Source organism: Acanthaster planci, linkage group LG16 (genome assembly GCF_054643075.1).
Source record: "Acanthaster planci isolate LZ-2023a linkage group LG16, COTS_SCS, whole genome shotgun sequence".
NCBI classification, from domain to species: Eukaryota; Metazoa; Echinodermata; class Asteroidea; order Valvatida; family Acanthasteridae; genus Acanthaster; species Acanthaster planci.
Genome location: NC_141792.1, coordinates 7,015,108 through 7,033,583, shown reverse-complemented (window position 1 = coordinate 7,033,583; position 18,476 = coordinate 7,015,108). Strand labels below are relative to the sequence as shown.

The 18,476-nt window shown below is 42.1% G+C and overlaps 3 protein-coding genes across 11 annotated transcripts in view; 2 read left to right on the top strand and 1 right to left on the bottom strand.

Moving 5' to 3' along the window:
- LOC110989844 (uncharacterized) overlaps positions 1-3,945 on the top strand; it is a 75,217-nt gene extending 71,272 nt beyond the window's left edge. For all 8 annotated transcript variants that reach the window (XM_087147121.1, XM_087147117.1, XM_087147116.1 and 5 more), the window contains one exon: positions 1,037-3,945. In XM_087147121.1, the coding sequence (XP_087003247.1) occupies positions 1,037-1,401 (365 nt within the window). In that variant the 3' untranslated portion in view covers positions 1,402-3,945. The remainder of the gene's footprint in view (positions 1-1,036) is intronic.
- Positions 3,946-4,384: 439 nt separating this feature from the next.
- Positions 4,385-12,572, top strand: LOC110989851 (uncharacterized). 2 transcript variants are annotated; one of them, XM_087147496.1, is made up of 3 exons: positions 4,385-4,846; positions 6,326-6,482; positions 8,068-12,572. In XM_087147496.1, exon 3 carries the CDS (start codon positions 8,173-8,175, stop codon positions 10,111-10,113), a length of 1,941 nt encoding a protein of 646 aa, XP_087003622.1. In that variant the 5' UTR covers positions 4,385-4,846; positions 6,326-6,482; positions 8,068-8,172; the 3' UTR covers positions 10,114-12,572. The 2 variants fall into 2 exon arrangements, with proteins under 2 accessions (XP_087003622.1, XP_087003623.1); XM_087147497.1 differs by lacking the exon at positions 6,326-6,482.
- Positions 10,856-17,705, bottom strand: LOC110989852 (uncharacterized). Its single transcript, XM_022254521.2, has 5 exons — positions 17,509-17,705; positions 15,348-15,496; positions 14,430-14,537; positions 13,850-13,953; positions 10,856-13,406 (listed from the first exon to the last, which is right to left on the bottom strand). Exons 1-5 carry the CDS (start codon positions 17,614-17,616, stop codon positions 13,234-13,236), a joined length of 642 nt encoding a protein of 213 aa, XP_022110213.1. The 5' UTR covers positions 17,617-17,705; the 3' UTR covers positions 10,856-13,233.
- Positions 17,706-18,476: the final 771 nt, after the last annotated feature.

Sequence of the window (18,476 nt, the reverse complement as noted above, 5' to 3'; positions counted from 1 at the left end):
CTTTAACCCCTTCACGCCGGGACGTGTTAAGACACGCCGTAAAAATTGAGATCCTCAGCTTTTCAGCTATTATTCTCGGCCCACACTCAAGAAAACACGGTGAAAGAAGGCAGGGTAATTGGTCTTTGTGTGTAGCCCAGAAATGAAAAGACCGAATTTGCATCATAATCACCAGCTTCACTATAGTCCCCACTTTGAAAAGAGGCAATGGGATTTTGGAAGCTTGAGTAGAGCCACATGCCACCGAACAATCAGCCTTTTCACCGTGTAATTCAAAGCGTGCAGAGCACGTTGGGCCACAAACTGAGAATTTGGAGTTTGGAAGGCAGCCTTCGTGGCCAAGCGAGGCTGGAATTCTCTGAGTCGGCTTTTGGAAAGAAATTCCCGTCGAGAAGGGTTAACCACTTCCTGCCAGGCGACCCGTTTTCATGTACATAGGCTTTATATGCAGAGCCGGGGAGCCCAGAACTGGGACAAAAGAGTTGGGCCTTATAATAAAAGGCCGTGCTCAGCACAAACGACTGAGCTGCTGGGCATTACCAACATTTTTTCGCTCTCAATAGTGGAGATAATCCAGCCTTGTTTTGAAACAGTATACCACGGTTTGAGGCATTTAGAGCGAGTGTATTACCACCAGGGACAAAAGCTCTCCACCACCGCAGGGATGAGCCACTGCACGCTAATCTGGCCCCTATTGAAAAGAGGTCAGCAGTGCACTGTGCTGGTTTCGGGAACAAAAGAATCTTACGGAACACCTCACAATCTGGCCTTCTCTTTCCAAGGCTGCAGGCCTGGCTGAAATATTCAGGAGTCAATGAATTTTACCTGTCAGCTTTTAGAGTAGTGCCCAAAGAAACCTTCATTTTGGTATAAACGGCCATTAAACGAAATGATGAGTTTTTGAAGAATTTTGAAAACGGAAAATCTTGAAAATGAGCCGGCATCTTGTCTTGCTCAAGAAAAATCCACCCAGCAGCAAGTGGTTAAACAGCTCAGTAACCTCTCTATGTGCTTCTATCCATCTCTTATTTGTTAGGTCTGGGAACTGTTCCCATTGCGGTTATCGCCGTGATAGCCTCCTTAGTCCTACTCATCATTGTCATCATCCTCATCGCTGCCGTTATCAGGAGGACCAAGGCGAAGAGGAGCCAAAGCCACCACATGGCCATCCCCATGCTTCCACCCTCATCGCCTCCTCATCAAGACCCGTCAGTCACCGCAGATGGAGCAGACGGAAGTAATCATTACGCCTCCCTGGGTGGTGCCGCGGCCAATCCCAGCACCGGGATGTGCAACCCGGTTTATGAAACCTCACTTAATTGGTCCCCACCTCTGAAGCCAGTTACGTTTGAGTTTCCCCCGGCTGAAGAAGATGGAGGTGACCTAAAGAAGGGGAAATAAGAACCACACCCTCGTTGTCTGGCCTGATATCATCCTCTTTTGTTTGTATAAATGAATTAATCTGAGGAGACACCATTACTGCAATGGCATCACCTACAGGCAGACATCCTTAAAGTTCAGTAAGCACACACTTTGTTAAGTTACAGCACCCTATTGGTTGAAGAATGCAATGAGTGTGTATTACCTGCATGCAAATGCGGTGACACCACTTTAATAGCATCTAATTCACCTGAAATTAGTCTACAAAGCTACAGAGAGAATGTGAAATTTCATTAGAATTCAGGAATAACACTGAGATAAAACTACAGACAGTTATTTTAGTATGATTAGCATTTTAGCATATTAGCATTTTTCTTTACAGCAATCATATTTAGAGTAAATTTAGTCCAATTTCAATTTCATTTGATATTCTATAAGGTATTTTGGTACTTCAGTGTTTTTATACTCATGCAAGCATCCATGTTAATGAGCAAACTCGTGACATTGTTCCAAGAAGAAAAGCATTGTGCACTGACGTGTGCACAAAAACTGTTGTATTTTTACACTTGTGTTTTGCTGTCCCGAGTTTCCCTTTACTCATTGATTCATCTCTACATCGGAATAAGCTAGTGAGATCCCCTTCTCAGAAATGTTTTCAGTGAGGCAATTTGGTTCAATATTGAACAAACAGCCTGTAAAATGAGCAGTGTCTCCCCCAAGTGACATCACGGCAAAACAGTGCCCTCTGTCATCTAGAAAACTGACATCAGAAAAGTTTAACAATACTCTTTTTGAATACACCTGACCCCAGTGGGGCGCTTTGTAGTATCATGCTTTGGAGAAAAGTAAAAAGATGCTCAGGCAGTGTATCTCAGGAACATTCACTGCATGGGTACTTTTAAATAATTAGTAGGTCTTATTCACACTTTGCTGAATGTGGATGATCACTTTTGTTTCGTTACAAGATAGTAACAAATATCTTTTGGTTACATAACAAGTAGAAGTCATAAAAGTCTCAAAATTGTTTATCTTTAGCATCTTGAGTAATCTAATGCAATATTTGGTTTTGAACTGTGAGAGAAATTTACTAATATCAATCTAAAAGCACAAGCAGTATATCTTTCTTATAATGTTAGTGTTGAATACTCAGTGATGCAAAAGTACTTATGAAAAATGTAAAGGCTTTCAAATGTGTATATATTGTTCCTCACTGGTATACAGTGACTGGATGTCATTTATGGTTTTATAACTAGCAATGGTTATAGCAGTGTATGCATTACACAGTTTGCTTCCACAGTATAATGTCTTAAAAGCCAGGTTTTGGACAAGTTTTTCTTATTAAATTACAATAAAATTGTGTTTTTTTATCTTTAAATGGGGTACTTTTGATTGAAAGCATAGAATGGTTGAATCTCCCCACATTTGGTGTCTTTTGGTGTGTTCAGCCCCACCCCCAAGAAAGGGCAAGCAAGTTTAAAGACTAATCAAAGCCTGATTTATACAGTCAATTTTTACTGGAAGAATGCCTTATGAGAGTCAATATAAACAAGCACATTGAAGTTCATGCAACGCTGTTTGCTGTTGTATACAAGTCTGCATCTATATCAGAGCTTGATGTCAACCCTTTTCTGAACTGGAGATTCGTGTTTAGGCTGCACCCTTGGCTACTCATCCGACTGATGTTATGGCACAAGAGAAATGAAGCCAAATTCAATTGAATACCGAAGTTCATAAACGTCATATGGAAATCAATATGTTTAGACCTTTCTTAGGTTTCAAAGATTGCGAGGCATCAAGATTTCAGTGTTCTCCCAGGAGTACTCTTGTTCATTGACAACCAGAAGGAGTGGGCCATTGTGGCACAGATTTTCTCTGATAATTTTGACAGCACCCACAGCCTGTAAAGTCATTCAAAAATCATGCCTTGTTTTCATTTTCCAGGCCTGGAAAAGTCATGAAAGTTTTGATAAAGTGACCAAAGTCATGGAAAAGTCATGGAATTTGGCAAACACTGTGATTTTTGTTATCAGAAATAAGTTTATAAAATGTGTGATTATATTCACAACTTTTAAAGTCTGAAAAGCCCAAGAAATTGTGTTATTGGGTCATGGATTTTTATAATTTGGTCCTGGAAAAGTCATGGAATTTAATTGTCCTTTAGCTGCAGGAACCCTGATTTGAGATTAATTTGGGGATTTTTTTATCATTTGTGCTTTTCTGTGTGCAGTAGGAAAAGTATATGTATAAGCCTTAAAATCCCCTTCAGGGGCCACTTGGATTGAAAATTATCTTGAACAAATCCTGAACCATGCATTTTCTCAAAAACCTGACTTGTTCTGTATGCTAGGACTGGACATTTAGGTTACACTGTTACAATATAAAAAGAAACCATAAGATACTGTAAATTTTGAACTCCCAGATTTTTTTCAAGCCATTTCATTCAGCTTCTGCAAGAATGATGTAGTGCTGTTCATTAACTTTAGCTTTTTAAACCTGAGCATAAACTTGCAGTTATGTCATAGGTAATTAAGATTAATAAAGCTCCGCGAGCGCTATGTAATACAATCCTGTTGTGAGTGGATGATTTACTTAGTCTTTTGAAGTTTTGCTGGGATACATTTTGAATTTGATGTAACAAATCAATGAATTTTATAAAGGAGAATGTATGGCGGCGCTCGTGCACTAAGATTTATCAATCCAAGGGTATCCTGTCCTGATCGAGGCCAGCCCGAGCCCTTCCCGTGTGCCCGCATGGGAGTTCGATCTGAATTTGCTGAGATGTGTACATGATATACATGTACACCGCTGCACCGGCACCCCACGTACATGTACATGTAAATGCAGTACACGTACACGCGCAGTTCTATACGGAGGCCGTAACGTGCCACTAGAGAATCAGAAATTTTCTTCGATTGTATTTCTAAGTAATGATTTGTTGTTTTATATCGAAAAGGCACGTTTTATACGTCGCAGCCAAACACTCCTTTTTGCCAGTTTATTTATTTATTTATTTTGAAATACTTTTTGGGGGTCGTCTTGAGTTTTTTCTTTCTTTTCTCGATCTGCTCTCAATTGGTTATTTGATCGTGTGTAAGAACCCCTTCCTTCCTCCATGGTAAGAACTGAGAGTACGGTAAATGTGCCACAGAGTTCTGCGTATGTGTTCTTGGTTCCACCTGCATTTGTGCGTTTAGTTTCATACATGTTAAATCCGCAGCAATTCCCGCTTGGAAAGCATCAACCATTTCAAATGCGGCCCGTGGTCCACGTGTTGTCTGTCCGCGCTCGACGCCCTGCTGCAGAACCGTGACGGCGATCATTTGTCCGGTGTACAAGCTCCAGAACATATGCAGGGACAGGCCTACATAACGTACCAGGCTACTCGTGATTATTCAAGGTACCAAGGTGGCTGTGTGTAAAACTACGTGCACTCTAAGAATTACCCTCTTGTTGGACTTCGGCCAAGGTAAGTGACACCATCCCCTCCTTCCTCCATGGTCAGACTGTCTTTGAGGAAGGCAAAAGGTAATTTTCAATAATAAGGTCGTGCGTGCAGTACATGCATCATGTGACCGGGAGTGCCGCGTGATTTTCGTGGGGCCGGCAGCAGCGCTCGACGGTTTTCCAGAGGCGACCGCAGTACGCTACGTCGCAGTCATTGCACGCTGCATGCAGATCGTGGACCTTGTGTGGCGGAACTTGCAATGCGTTACATGCACAGTACTCCACTCAGTATTACTGTACGTGTAGCGGGAATGAACGTGGCTACACTGGCAACAATGCAGCAACGTACGGAATGAGATCGAACGTGACGGTGAAATTCGATGATAAAAGCTTGAGATCGAGTCACAATTTATAGCATGTAGGGCTAGGACCTACGCAGCTTTCTCATGTATAGCCTTGATTCTATAATTTAATCTTAAATTGAAGGAACCAAAGAACGAAAATTCTGCCTTCATGCAACGCGCAAAGGAAACCCTTCACTGACAAACACATGCACCTAAGCCCATCATACTGTACAGTACATGTACATCGTGTACATGTACATGTACGTCGTACACGCACAGTACATGTACATTTAGCTGCATGTACTTTAGACGTACATGTATTTGGTGTACATGTACAGCTGGTACTGTACAATTTTACATGTACTGTACATGCACATAGCATGTGGACACGGAAACCACATGCATGTACACAGATTGCGCTGAGATAAACCCAATTTTGGCTTGGGTGTACATGTACATGTATGTACACGCACTACCGCCGCCATTTTTTGTAACGAAAGAGCGATTTTCTGACCGACTACATAATGAAGCTGCAAAGTAGGTTTACTTTGTGGTTGGGGTACATGTTGGTGCGCAACGTGAAATGATACACATTTGGATAATGTGAGCCAATATGTTGAGTGAGCCGGGGGATTTCGGAAATTATATAAGACCTGAGTGATTTACTTGATCGAGCTAGGAAAGAAAGATGTTAAAAGTAAGACTTAGGAGCGCGGGATGAGATTTCTGGGGTGGTGCACCCGGGGCTAGGGGGGCAAACAATTTTTCAAGGTGGCACAGGGAGCAAATGAACTGCAGCCATACGGACCGAGAGTGTTGTAACATAGCTTTCAAAGGAGCGCGCCCCAGCCCTAGGGGAGCCTGGGGAGGCACAGGCGTTTGCCTAGAAATCATATCCCCTACCTTCTTGGTTACGTGCTACTGCTCGAAGCTGCACAAAAATTTAGGTGGCAAATGAATGGCGGCAATGAGTGGCGTCTCCCAGGCTCACTTAGGTCCTGAGTACGCCCAATTGACAGCTAGCCTACAAACACTCTATGTAGCTCCAGTTCATGCAATCAAGACACAGATCGTTTGGGTGGTTTTTTTTCTTGGGGGGGGGTTTGTTTGTTTATTTGTTTATTTATTTGTTAAATTTTTCTTATTTCTCCATATAGAACTGCACCAGCTAAGATTGTATCAAAAACAAGCAGAAACCAAGCGGTGCTTGCATGGGCTGTGCCAGGAGGAAGGAGAGGCACAGTTGCTCTGGGGTTATTACAAAGACCTCAGCACAGTGACGACCCACTCACAGTGGAAGGGTCAATTTCCAAGGTGTGTCTCGAAGCAGGCATTTTCGTGCACTTTGCCTCCCCTTAATTATAATATTTTGTTTCAACTTCAGGGAAACGCCTCGTCCCCCTCACGCAACGCCAGTGTGTGGTCGTTTGAACAATGTGGTCATACAATCGAGGCGTAGGCTACATCTTTTGAAAATGTGGGTCGTATAACTTCAAGAAAACTTCCCCATTATGGCACCCACGTGTTAAGACCGCAATCTCGCCTTTGCTTTAATTTCAATTTGGGGAAATTTTCTCGACAGGAAAAAAGATTATGTTGGTTTGCTTGTGTAAATCTTTAATAATGATTTGACTATGGGTATTTTTTTTGGTTAGGTTTTGGAAACATTCTTCATAAAATTACTAACTACTGCACATATATACAGGCCTTAAAACATGCTTGGAGGCCACGATATAAAGTGTAAACCTCCTTTCCTAAAGTTATTTTATTGAAAAATATTAATTTATCCCTTAAAAGATGTTTGAGAAACGACGTTCATAAATACCTCAGACAGTCTTCCTATTCAACAACGTGCAACTTGACGTAGCGGGCTTTATCACTTTTCAGCGGGCATTGTTATACACATAATGTGTTTTATCACACACCTTATACTAGAAAAATATGCTTTTAGGGTTTCGACTGTTTTAATTCAACTTTCAGTAGTACATCAAAAATTTTCAAAAATTTGAAGGTTCGTTTTAGTTTTCACGTGACCGTATTTCAGCCAACCAGGATGAAGGATATTAGTGGTTCACTGGTATGGGCTATAATTTGGTGTCAGCGTGATTTGACACGCGCCTAGTACATTGCGTGCGTCAGGTACTAGTCTTGAAAATTTGTGATTGATTATTGCGCCCTCTGGGATTGGACAGTAAAATAAACTTGCAATATTTTTGTAATTATTGAAGTGTTATTGAAAATTGAATTAAAACATTTAACCCGAAAGAATATTTTTCCTAGTTTGAGGTGTGTTATAAAACACGTATGGACTGGTAATAAGGTCACTAGTCCACGTTTATGTCCTCAAGAGTCTAAGTGACCAGAATATGATCCCAAGTTTCCCCTGAGAAGTGATAATACCCGCTGCGTAAATCACGCGCTGGTACCTTGATGCGAGTCAGTTTAATTGATCCAGATTGGTCAAGCGTCTGTGTGCACGCGACTCTCCATTATGAGGAATTCTCATGGACAACTTGCACAAGCAATGTACATGTACCATCAAATAGACCGGGGTGTATGGGAAAATGGAAGTACAATTCAGCAAAATGGTTGGAAATCCATTATATTGACTTCTTTTTAATCTTTTGACTCTCTGGCTATGGTTGGCTGGTTGGCCGGTCGACTTAACAGAATGGACGCGACTAAATACCCGAGCCGCAGGCGAGCGCATTTGCCGTGTTCAGTCTCCTGGCTCAAGAGACTCATGAATGGTCTCGCCGCTCGCCTACGGCTTGGGCAATTTAGTCGCATCCATTCTCCTGAGCCGGTTTTAAATGTGCGTTTAAGACTGGCCAGGAATATTCCCCTTATCATTATGTATTGCTTACTGTTATTTTCGAATTATCTCCTCTATTACCAGCTTCCTCGACGATCCTTGGCCTTAATTGATTTACCAGAAGTCAACATTCTCGTGCGGTTTAATATAGATCTCTCACCTACGTGCCGTTTACTTCAGACTCGAAGCATGCTGTGTGGAAAAGGCTTCACCTGCGCAAAACCGGCCTGTCAGCACTGCAACGTTCGGTTTAAGAATTCCGCTGATGTTACCAGACATGAAGCTACATGTCGCTTCAGGACACCCACGTTACCGGTTGCGAGTACACGTAGGAAGGCCAAGTACGAACACCCGACGAGATTGGAACGGAAACACGCTTGCAAAAATTGCGGCCAGACTTTCGCGAAGAAAAGAAATCTCCGGGAACACAAAAAAATGTCTTGCCCGGCCATTCTTACTTGCGCTTGCGGCCTAAAGCTGGAAAAGAGCTACATGGAGAAGCACAGATTACAGTGCGCCGTGCTCCAAGCGAAGCCACGACAGGCGAAGCAAAGCGTGCGTCCAGATGACGATGTTGTGATCGTCGGGGAGGAGTTTCCATGTAAAAAATGCAGTTGTTCTTACCGGTCAGCCAAGTTACTTCATGATCACGAAAGGGCTGTTCACCGTAGCAGCTCCCACTCCAAGCCCCGTCAAAAAGGTGAAACCAAATCATCGGTGCCTACGCAAAAAGAGCGAAAGTCCGCACCAAGCATAGACCGTCGTAAATCTAAACTGTCCGGTCAAAAAAGTTGTAAATCCAAAAAAAGGCCAGACCCTGTATGCACAAACGCCAGTCAACGCTGTAGGGAGTGCAGAGCACTTGTGAAAAGACGGAATTACAATCAACATGTTCGGTATCACGCGTTAAACCACGTTAACGTCAAATATCTAGCTTGTTTTGAATCGACATTGGGTCAGATATACATGTGCCGATACATTGCTTGCTACTTGGCCTTTCCCTCTCTCCAGGAGCTTGTCCAACACGAAGCAGTTCATAGTGGTATTAAGCCTTACATTTGTGGTGCTTGTGACGAGGCTAGCGAGACCAGACACGATCACGAGCAGCACGTCAGAACGTGTAAGTTCCGCACGTTACTGGCTTACCCTTGTGGATATTGCGGCAAATTCTTCGACAGATCGAGTCTTCTGTGGCGCCATTACCACAGCCACCGCCCGGATAAGATGGAAGGCTACTCATGCGGTCATTGTAGAGAGGAGTTCCCTACACGACTGCTGCTCAACCAACACAACGGTGACACGCACCAGATCATCCAGCCCAAGACAAGGGCGGTCGTTTTCCAATGTAACTTCTGCCCAAACAAATTGACCAGCCAGGATGAGTTGCTGGAACACGTGAAGACGTACCACCTGTCCAACATCGCCAGTACCAGCTCGATAGGCGAGCCAACGGCTGTCCATGTGAAGGCCAAGAAGCCGGACAAACGGAAGGGGAGAACGAAGGTGTTCCAGTGCAGTTACTGTCACGAGTGTTTTAGCAAAGAGAGTCGGGTTACCCGCCATGAAAGAATTCACACTAATGAGAAGCCGCACGTCTGCCATATTTGTGGACTTGCTTTCACCTTCAAGCGTGAGCTGAAACAGCATTTGCAGAAAGAGTGTAAGGTGGGAGACGCCGACATCAGTGAAAAGAAAGCCTCATTCACGGGGATGGATCCCGAAGATTTAGAGAATGCCACACGGGAAGGAAGTGACGATGATGATGATGTAATCTGCATACCATCCTCTCCGTCCCCCTCTCCATCTCCGCCAACATCGATCCCAGCCTTAGGCTCAGTTCATATCCAGCGATTAGACCCAGTGCCGGTCATAGGTCAACCTCCTAGTTCAGTTGCCGGGCAGATAAGCACCCTAGACTCCGTTACTCCAAGCGTCTACTCAACGTCTGTCGCCCTGCCACCTTCCCGAGACCAGATTTACCTGATTCAGTATGATCAGACACAGCAAGGCCCTGTGAGCATAACCATACCCGACCAACTGTCCAGTGCCGCTATAAGAATCCTGCCGACGGATCAGAACAAGCCCTCTGTTCCGGTTCCGGTGAGACTGGAACGACTGATCTCAGATTGACAAAGCAGTTTCCTTTAAATTGTTGCGACATGGAGGTAGGAGGTGTAACTTCGAACAACTTGGAACGAGTGAAAGCTGAATAGGCAGTCTTAAAGCCCAATTTGAGTTTGAACTATCCTCTTCTACTCTGTATTAATGTAAGCACATTGTACGTAAGACTCGAATAACAAAGAAACCCCAAGTCGTCACGAAGTAACACGCTTTTCGTTCTTTATGCAAGTGGCTGTACACATTTCAGTTGACGACCAAATATGTTTTGGTTTATGCATGTAACCACGAGCATTTGTGAAAGGGTGTTTTTGGCTTTTATTGCCCGATCAAAAAGAAACGATAACGTGGAATCCATTCAGAATCGATGACATATCGTGCTATCTCGTGGCTGGTTTGGTGGTTCCTGTCGATCATCCGGAGGACTGTGCAAGAAAGTAAAGAACATAAACAAGCCTAGTGAAATGGGGTCATACGTTCGGTTTAGGAACGTATGACTTCGATGATGGATTAGTACGTTACAGTTTGTACATGTATTGCTTCGGCAAGTAAAACTAGCACCATGGGTTTTGAACTGGCACCCTGCAGGTCTTTTTGCTTCGTTGTATTTTTTCTATGTTGCCTTTGTTTCTTCCTTTAGTTTTGTTTTCCCGAGGAAAAGTCCAGGGAAAGGGAAAGCTGAACGGATGTATTTTACCTAGCCATCCGTTAAAGCAGTCGGTAGGCCTATGTGCATAGGAACACCACACAAAAATCAGTCCAGCTGTCACTCTTTTCAATTCGAATCTAAAAATATCTTGCACATTTCCAAACTTTCACTGAATTGTGTTTCCAGTCATAAAAAAATACAAGTACATCAGAAAACAAACACAACGCGCGGAATTTCTCACGGTGTACAAAGCACATTAGATGTATATAAAATAATTAACAAACGGGCGTACGCAGTCGGGTATGTGCGCAGGTGTGTGAGGAAATTAACCGGCTAATGTATATACTACATGTACATGTACTTTCTTTTCATGGCGCAAATATGCACAGGCACGGAGCAAACAGCGAATCTCGCGTGTCGCGGTCTTGGCCAATCGAGAGAAGACACGAAATACGTTTTGCAGTATGTTCGAAATGACCAAAACAGCAGACAAGCTTTGGGCAACTGGGCGTTGTCCTGTAAGGAAGGGGGTTCAAATTTCACTGTTTCTGTTGGTGCGATTGCACTCAGGTAAACGTGGTTGCTCCTTAGGCTTGTGCTTTACTTCGTTCGGCTGTACTACCTTTACATACTCAACTCGATGTGCACGATTTACTAGGCATTGAAACAAGAGTCTCGGGATTAAACGGCTTCTAGTTTGTTTGTTTGTGTTTTTTTTAAGTTTTATTTATATAAAAATGTATTCACAGTTAAAAAAAGAGTATATAAAAAAAATAAAACTTGTAACACTTTCAAAAGATGTGACCCTCAGGAACCAGTATAGAAGTGGTTTTTGGTTTTGTTCCTTATACATCTCTAAAAGTGAAATTTCACTATGAGAAATGTAGCTGTACATATAAAAATAACCACACTTGACTGTTTTTCATTAACAATTCCTCGTAATTGCGATAAGCTATTACAACTGTCCAACACCATGGCTCCATTTTAATTTTTTGTTCCATTGTACCTTGTCACCTATCCTCAATGAATGCGCACTTCTTCTGGAACCATTCTGAACAAACTATTGATACCTTTAAAAAACTAGGTACATCTCTAATTTTCAAGGGAAATTGCAAGTTACATTCGACATTCAGAGCTAATGCTTCAGTTTTTAGTGCTTACTGCTGGCAAGTAATGTTCTTTCTGCATCAAATACATGTATTGAAAGCTTAATAAAAATTATATGGGACTGGGAAAATTCACAAAACAGGAACCTATTTCTGGCTAGTAAAAAAAGAGATTAGTACCAAGATGCAAATCTTTCTCTGCTGATAACAGTGCTATTTATATTAGCAGTACGTGTACTTTGAAAACAGGACCTTGTTACTGCCATGCCAAGACCATTATCCTTAAAGCTGCATGTAAACCTGTATACTTTTTATAAAGGCTTTTCACCCATTTATGTTTTTTCATAAATTGCACCTGTTATCTCAATTTTTCAAACATCTGATCAACAGCTGCTATCCAATTCAGATTTCCCTCGTAAATTGTAATGAAAACAGCACAAATAACTTGTGAGCTAAATAACTTGTTGAAAAGTGCATTTATTTCATTGAAGACTCAATTTACTGCAAAGCAGAAGCTCGAATAGATACAAATATTTTTTGTCTGTGCCTGAATGAAGGAGCAAATGAATTAGGAATGGCTTCTGCACCTACATGTGCATGTATCTCGGATAGTTCTGTGCAAAGCTCTGTGATAGAGGTAGCACTGTTCAAGTTCCAGCTCCAAGTAAGAAAACAATTGTGATGTGTTTTAATAAAGTGCACATATCCACCATTAATAGTGGTCAAAATGCCGAGTCATTTATTCGTTACTCACCTGGCCTACAACAAAAACTATCTCGGCTCCCTGAGGAGTACACTGTATACAACTCCAGGGGCCTGTTTCCCAAGGATATAAATCTCGATCAGTGATCCCAAAGCTGCTTTGCTCTGTCCATTAGGTGGACTCTGGTGTACTCTCGGTGAACTAGCGTGGGATTACTGATTGCGATCTGGATCCATGTAAAACAAACAGGCCCAATGTTGCCACTTCAGGCAGAAATGGTTAATCAAACAAGACAACAGTCTATGCCTGCACAAGTACCCATTAACCCTAACACTCCTCAGTCCTCCAATAGGTAAAGGATTGAGGAGTGTTAGGGTTAATATCCTGCATGGAGAGAGGTAAAGGTACAGTGACTTGCCAAAGGTCACGTCACCAGCCGCCCGTTCAAGCCTCAGACCCAATGATTGCTAATTACAAATCTAACCACCACACCAGCGAGACCACACACATCTAATACCTAACCTTTGTTGATTTCCCGAACAAAAGGTTTTAATTTAGACATTCAATGCCAAGAATGCCCACAAATTTATGCCCATCCCAGAGGAAGCACAGGAAAGCCTATTCTCCAGGCAGTAGAGTTACACATGTACTATAACTAGAGATGGGGTGCTCCATCAGAACAGGTTGGTCTTGAGCATGATGTTGGTAAACTCCTCCAGATTCACCATATTGTCTCCATTCCGGTCTGCCTCCTCAATCATGTCGCGGAGTTCCTGCTCAGAAAACTTGATGCCAGCCTCCTTGCATGCCCTCTTCAGGTTGTCCAAAGAGATTTGGCCTGTCCCATCTGAAATAAAAAACAGATTGGGCAAATAATGTCTCCAAAAATTTCAAAGCAAGTGGAAACAATGAAGCTCCAGTGGATGTTGTTAGTCCATGTAAAGAACAAGCTAGCTTTGCTCAAGGCTTTTTACTAGACTTTAAGAGAGCTTCAGTTTCTGAAAAAGATTCTAAAGCTCTATCAGATTAAATATACGAGATTGAACAAACTAAGATATTCGGACTATTTAACTATTTGATGATGACTTTGTTCCAGCCAGTTTCATGCGGTTGAGACTTGCTGCTTAACTTGGAACTCAAGGCGGTCATACTTGGTGCATTTAAGTGATATTACCTTCAAAACACTGTCAGAATACCTCTGTGCAACCCAATGTATTTAACTTGAGAATAAATTGCTGTTAAAATTTCCCTCATGAAAAATACGTTTCTGTAAACTGGCAGATGACAAACCATAATCAAACATGCGAAATCCCTGCTGAATCTCTGCATAGATGTCCCTTGCTGTTCCCTGTCTATCAATAATGAACTCAAGGAACTCGTTGAAATCAATGGTCCTATAAGAAGTGAAAACCATTTCAATTAGTGTGAAGATGGAAATGACACAGCAACAAGAAAAAGATCCAATAGGAATGTCTCGTTCTTGTAACAGTAAACTTGTAATAACAAACTGTATCCAACTGTGTATTGTCTGAGCTTGATATAAAACTTGTTGATCTCTTAAACAAGAAGGTAACCAAGGTGAGGCAAACAAGGTAACCAAAAAATGGCTACTCCTTTGTTTTGCAAAAAGGACACATCTTGCATTGGAGTTTAGGACCTCATGACTTAAAGTGTGCCACAATGCAGTGCAATAAGCACTTTAATTCTGCATAAATTTGTAATAAATGACCACGAAGCATTAATAAGGAATCAGAACAGAAAAGCTGAAACCTTCCACCAAACTTGTGTAGGACTTAGAAGGCCACAGCTGAAGTGGCTTAAATGTGCTGTTTTAATTAAATATGCATGCTAAGCTCTGTCAAATTTGTACCCGGATTTGTCCAGATCCATGTCTGCAACCATTGCCTGGGCTTGTTGCTTTGTCAGCTTAAAGCCAAGGGCTCTCATTGTTCTGCGAACTGCGTCAGCTCGGATCATTCTACAACAGAAATAGACTATGTCTTAATTTCCTTTTTAAAGCATTTCAATTTTATTGTGCAAAGTACAAAGACTCAAACAAACATTTTCAAATGCTGACATAAGCCAGCAAATTGATAAAGCAAATTACTTTCTGGCATCAAATGGTCCATTCACTTCACCCTTTTTTTTTCCAAAGGACCCCACTGGTTTATGCACGGTTCTCCAATCCTGGATCTTCGGCCAATCATCACTTGGGGGCCTTTCATTTTCTGAAGGGGAGGGGCACTAAATGGGTTCTGTCACAGGGAAAACACCAAGATGGACCATCAACAGATTTCTTCCTCAGTTTTTGAGGGGGAGGGACACAGGCCTAAAGCAGATGGGCCTGTGTACCTTTCAATAATGCCACTGCAAAGGATTGGATTTCAGGCTACAGGGTGCAATCCTGACCTGATTATTACATACTATGTACATGTCCATGATTGTGCCTTCCTTAATGCTTCCTCAGTGACTGGAAAGAACAGCTACTGTCCAAAAACTGCACAACTACATATGGCCAAATTCAGTATGAGGCCAACTTTGTATCCCCTGAACAGGGTTCAAAGTTTCCTCACAAAGAAACTGGAGACAAAATGTGGGGCTGGCCAGAGCACCACTGTAGATAGAGGGGTGAAAGAGTGAATTTGCTTGTAGGTTTTAGTGGCTGACAAAGGCCACTGACAAAGAACTACATGTATACGTATGTTAGCACAGCTTTCCACCTTGCATTTGACAAAGTAGTATATTTTCTGAGAGGGGAGACGAAAAAAGTGAGGGTTTTTTCATTCACCCTTTTGAATCAGCAAACGCATCAAAGACTGTCTTCAGGTCCCGGATTTCATGTGGAGTGAGCTGCTGGAAAGCCTTGGTTGAGATCTTGCAGCCAAGAAATTCTTTGGTGTTTAAATCCACCTTTTCCCCTGTTAACACGGATTTCAGCTGGAAGAAAATTGTTAACCTCAATTAAACAAAATTGGCATACCCATGAGTATATGTAACATTTGTGGACACTACATTTAAAAAATGTGATTGTGTCTTTAAGTGCAATTTTTTTTAACACAGTCTGGTAATTAATTTAATTAACAGACAGTGTTAAAAAACATTCAGATTCAGAAGAGCTAGGTAGTCAAAGACCTTCTTGACCATCACTTGAAACTGCACCCGGGAATAGAAAAAAAAGTGAAATTTGAGGAACATTAGGTCTCTGATTTTTTCCTGAGCATGTAAAAAAAAAAAAGCAAAGCTGGGAATGTGCAAGTTACGAACAGCTAATAAAACTTGGTAAATGGTTCACTGGGAAGTAGATAAACTTAGACCCAAGTGGTAAATGGACCAAGTGGCAAATGGGCGAAGGTGTGGACGAAGTGGTAAATGGGTGAGGTGAGTGTAAAACTCAGGTCTTAGTCCGACTAAAGTTACATTCACTGTAACAGGAGCCGGTCAACTCATACACGTACCAACTCCTTCACTGACCAAGTCATACTCAGATTGGTCAACCTGTACACTGACCAACTCATATGCAAGCCAACTTGTACGCAGCCAAAAGTACACTTACAATCTCCACAGCTTAAGTTATATTTCAGCTGCTGAAATGAGATGCTGCATTGCAGAAAGGCTCTTTTCAGAGCTACACTTGCCCAAAAAATGTATTTTTAGCTAGGAAATCAATAAAAATAATTCATACTTAAAATACCACCCAAAAAATCTCAAGACAATATTAACAAAAAAAAACATTCTTCAAAATCCCACTTCCTTTTTTATTTGGGGGGGTGGTCTGGGTTGCTTGGGAAGAAAAGCTACCTTAAACTCTCACGTCAAATATCTTTGGCATGAGAATGACTTTCAGAGTTGAACCTACATGTAGCTAGGTAGGCCTATTCCTAATTTGATCGTGAGTGTATGAACTACATATGCGATTACACGGCGTATGAGTTGATTGAAGTATGAGTTGGTTGGCGTACGAGTTGGTCGACGTACGAGTTGGTTTGTACGAGTTGGCATGCATACATGTATATGAGTTGACCATCATTTTGTATCAATGTGACAATATGTTGCAGACACCAGTGCTGCCTTTAATGCAACGGAGAGTGAAGGTGGGTGTTGCTGTTGGATGTTGCTACATAGAGTGGGGCCTGTAACCGAGGAGGTTTTAAACTGCTCAACCGAGTCCGCTTGAACAAAAATGTCGTCGAGGTAGTTCCAGCCAATAATTGATCTATTGAACAAAGAGCTGTTTAAGTTGATCTGTGTTGCATCGGAGTTTGCAGCAATGGAACTAGGCATGATACATTTGATGAGAGTGAACTGTCAGACTTTTTTGGTCTAATTCCTCTGCCTGTTTTGGGGGGTTGTAAGCATGTTAAGTAGGAATCAGGGGGAATTGCTGGCACCAGCCCCGCAACCACCTCGTATAGGAATGTCTGACGTAGTTGTTTACTGTTCATCTCTCCTGGAGGGTTGGTAACTTAGAGGTTTGTAGCATCTTGGTGACCGATCCTGTTTGCCGTGATTTGTAGTCAATGGTGATAAAGCGGACAGCTCGGTGCTGAGTGTGCTTGAGGCGGTTAATGTTTACTGCAGTTTATGGGTCCCAGATAACTGCCCCGTATGATCGAACCAAGATGCGGAGCAAGCGCGGTAATTGGTGGGCTCAACACATGGGCAGTCTGATAAACACGAACGGCATGAACAGAGTGAGTCAACAGGTGGAAGCAAGAAATTGGTGAGCAAAAATCTCATTTCATTATCCCCTTTTTAGGCGGTATAGATTAGGCAGGTATACTGACAGGGGAAAATTTGATTTGATAGCTTTCTTACGGCTGTGAACCATTTCACCACAAAAATTCGATTCCAAAACCCCATAGCGTTACGACGCCATGTAGTAACCCTTGTCTCCTCTGAAGTCTGAGTCATACGGAGTTATTATGGTTCTTTAAGTAACGTTAACCTACCTTTTGCTGGTATGAAACCGTCGGCCTCGCCTCCATCCCCTTGGATGATGTAGAGTCTCCATTCTCCATGGCTTTGCTTCTTTTCTTCCTGACTTTTGGTGAAGACATTTTCCCATAGCGTTTCCCAAATTCCTTCAAGATTTGTCGATACGGTAGCTAACGCTAGTATTGTGTGTGTACAATAATACCACGGCGATGAGCGTTTGTTCAGCGTTTACTCTACTAAATAATTTTGATGCCAGACGCTAGAGGGCAGGCTATTAGCGTTGTAAACTATCGACTAATCAACTCCAAGGGTGTACCCCTACAAATAAAGTCCCATAGACACCGGTGATAAATCCTTATATTTCAAAATTACTTTAAAAATACAACTCGTAAAGGTGTCCAGTCTGGACAGGAAAAATCATGTTCAACACGTCCTCTTTCATTTTCCTTTCAATTTTTAGTGGGTTGACATGAATTTTAGAGAAATTCTCATTGAAAGCAGAGCACCCCTAAAACGAAGGAAATTTCACTGCCCGGAAAATGCATCCCTGTGCAAAACGGCTTAATAGTGCCACTTTCGGACTCGAATGTATTCAAATTGCTCAGAATTAGAAGCTCTGAGTCCTGCTCAGAGGTTCAGCGTCATATTTCTTCAATTCCCCAGTTCCATGGCTCTCAGGACCCTCTAATAATAGAATATTTTGAGTGTCAACTTTTAGTAATGAGCTCGCCATACATATTTCTGCTCTACTTTCTTGTGTGCACCCCCGAGTTGTTTGGTTGGCCCCTCGGTTGGGAGGAATTTTAAGAAAAACTTGTTCGTCTGAAAAACCATGAAGTAGCCCATCCAAAAGCTGAAAATTCTTTTTTTGCTACTAAACTAAAAGTTGGCATAATGTAAGAGTCATAATGATCACCCGCATTTATTCGTTTTGTTTTTCTTTGTTCCCTCAGAAATTCTTTCCCTTAAAATATTAGTTCTC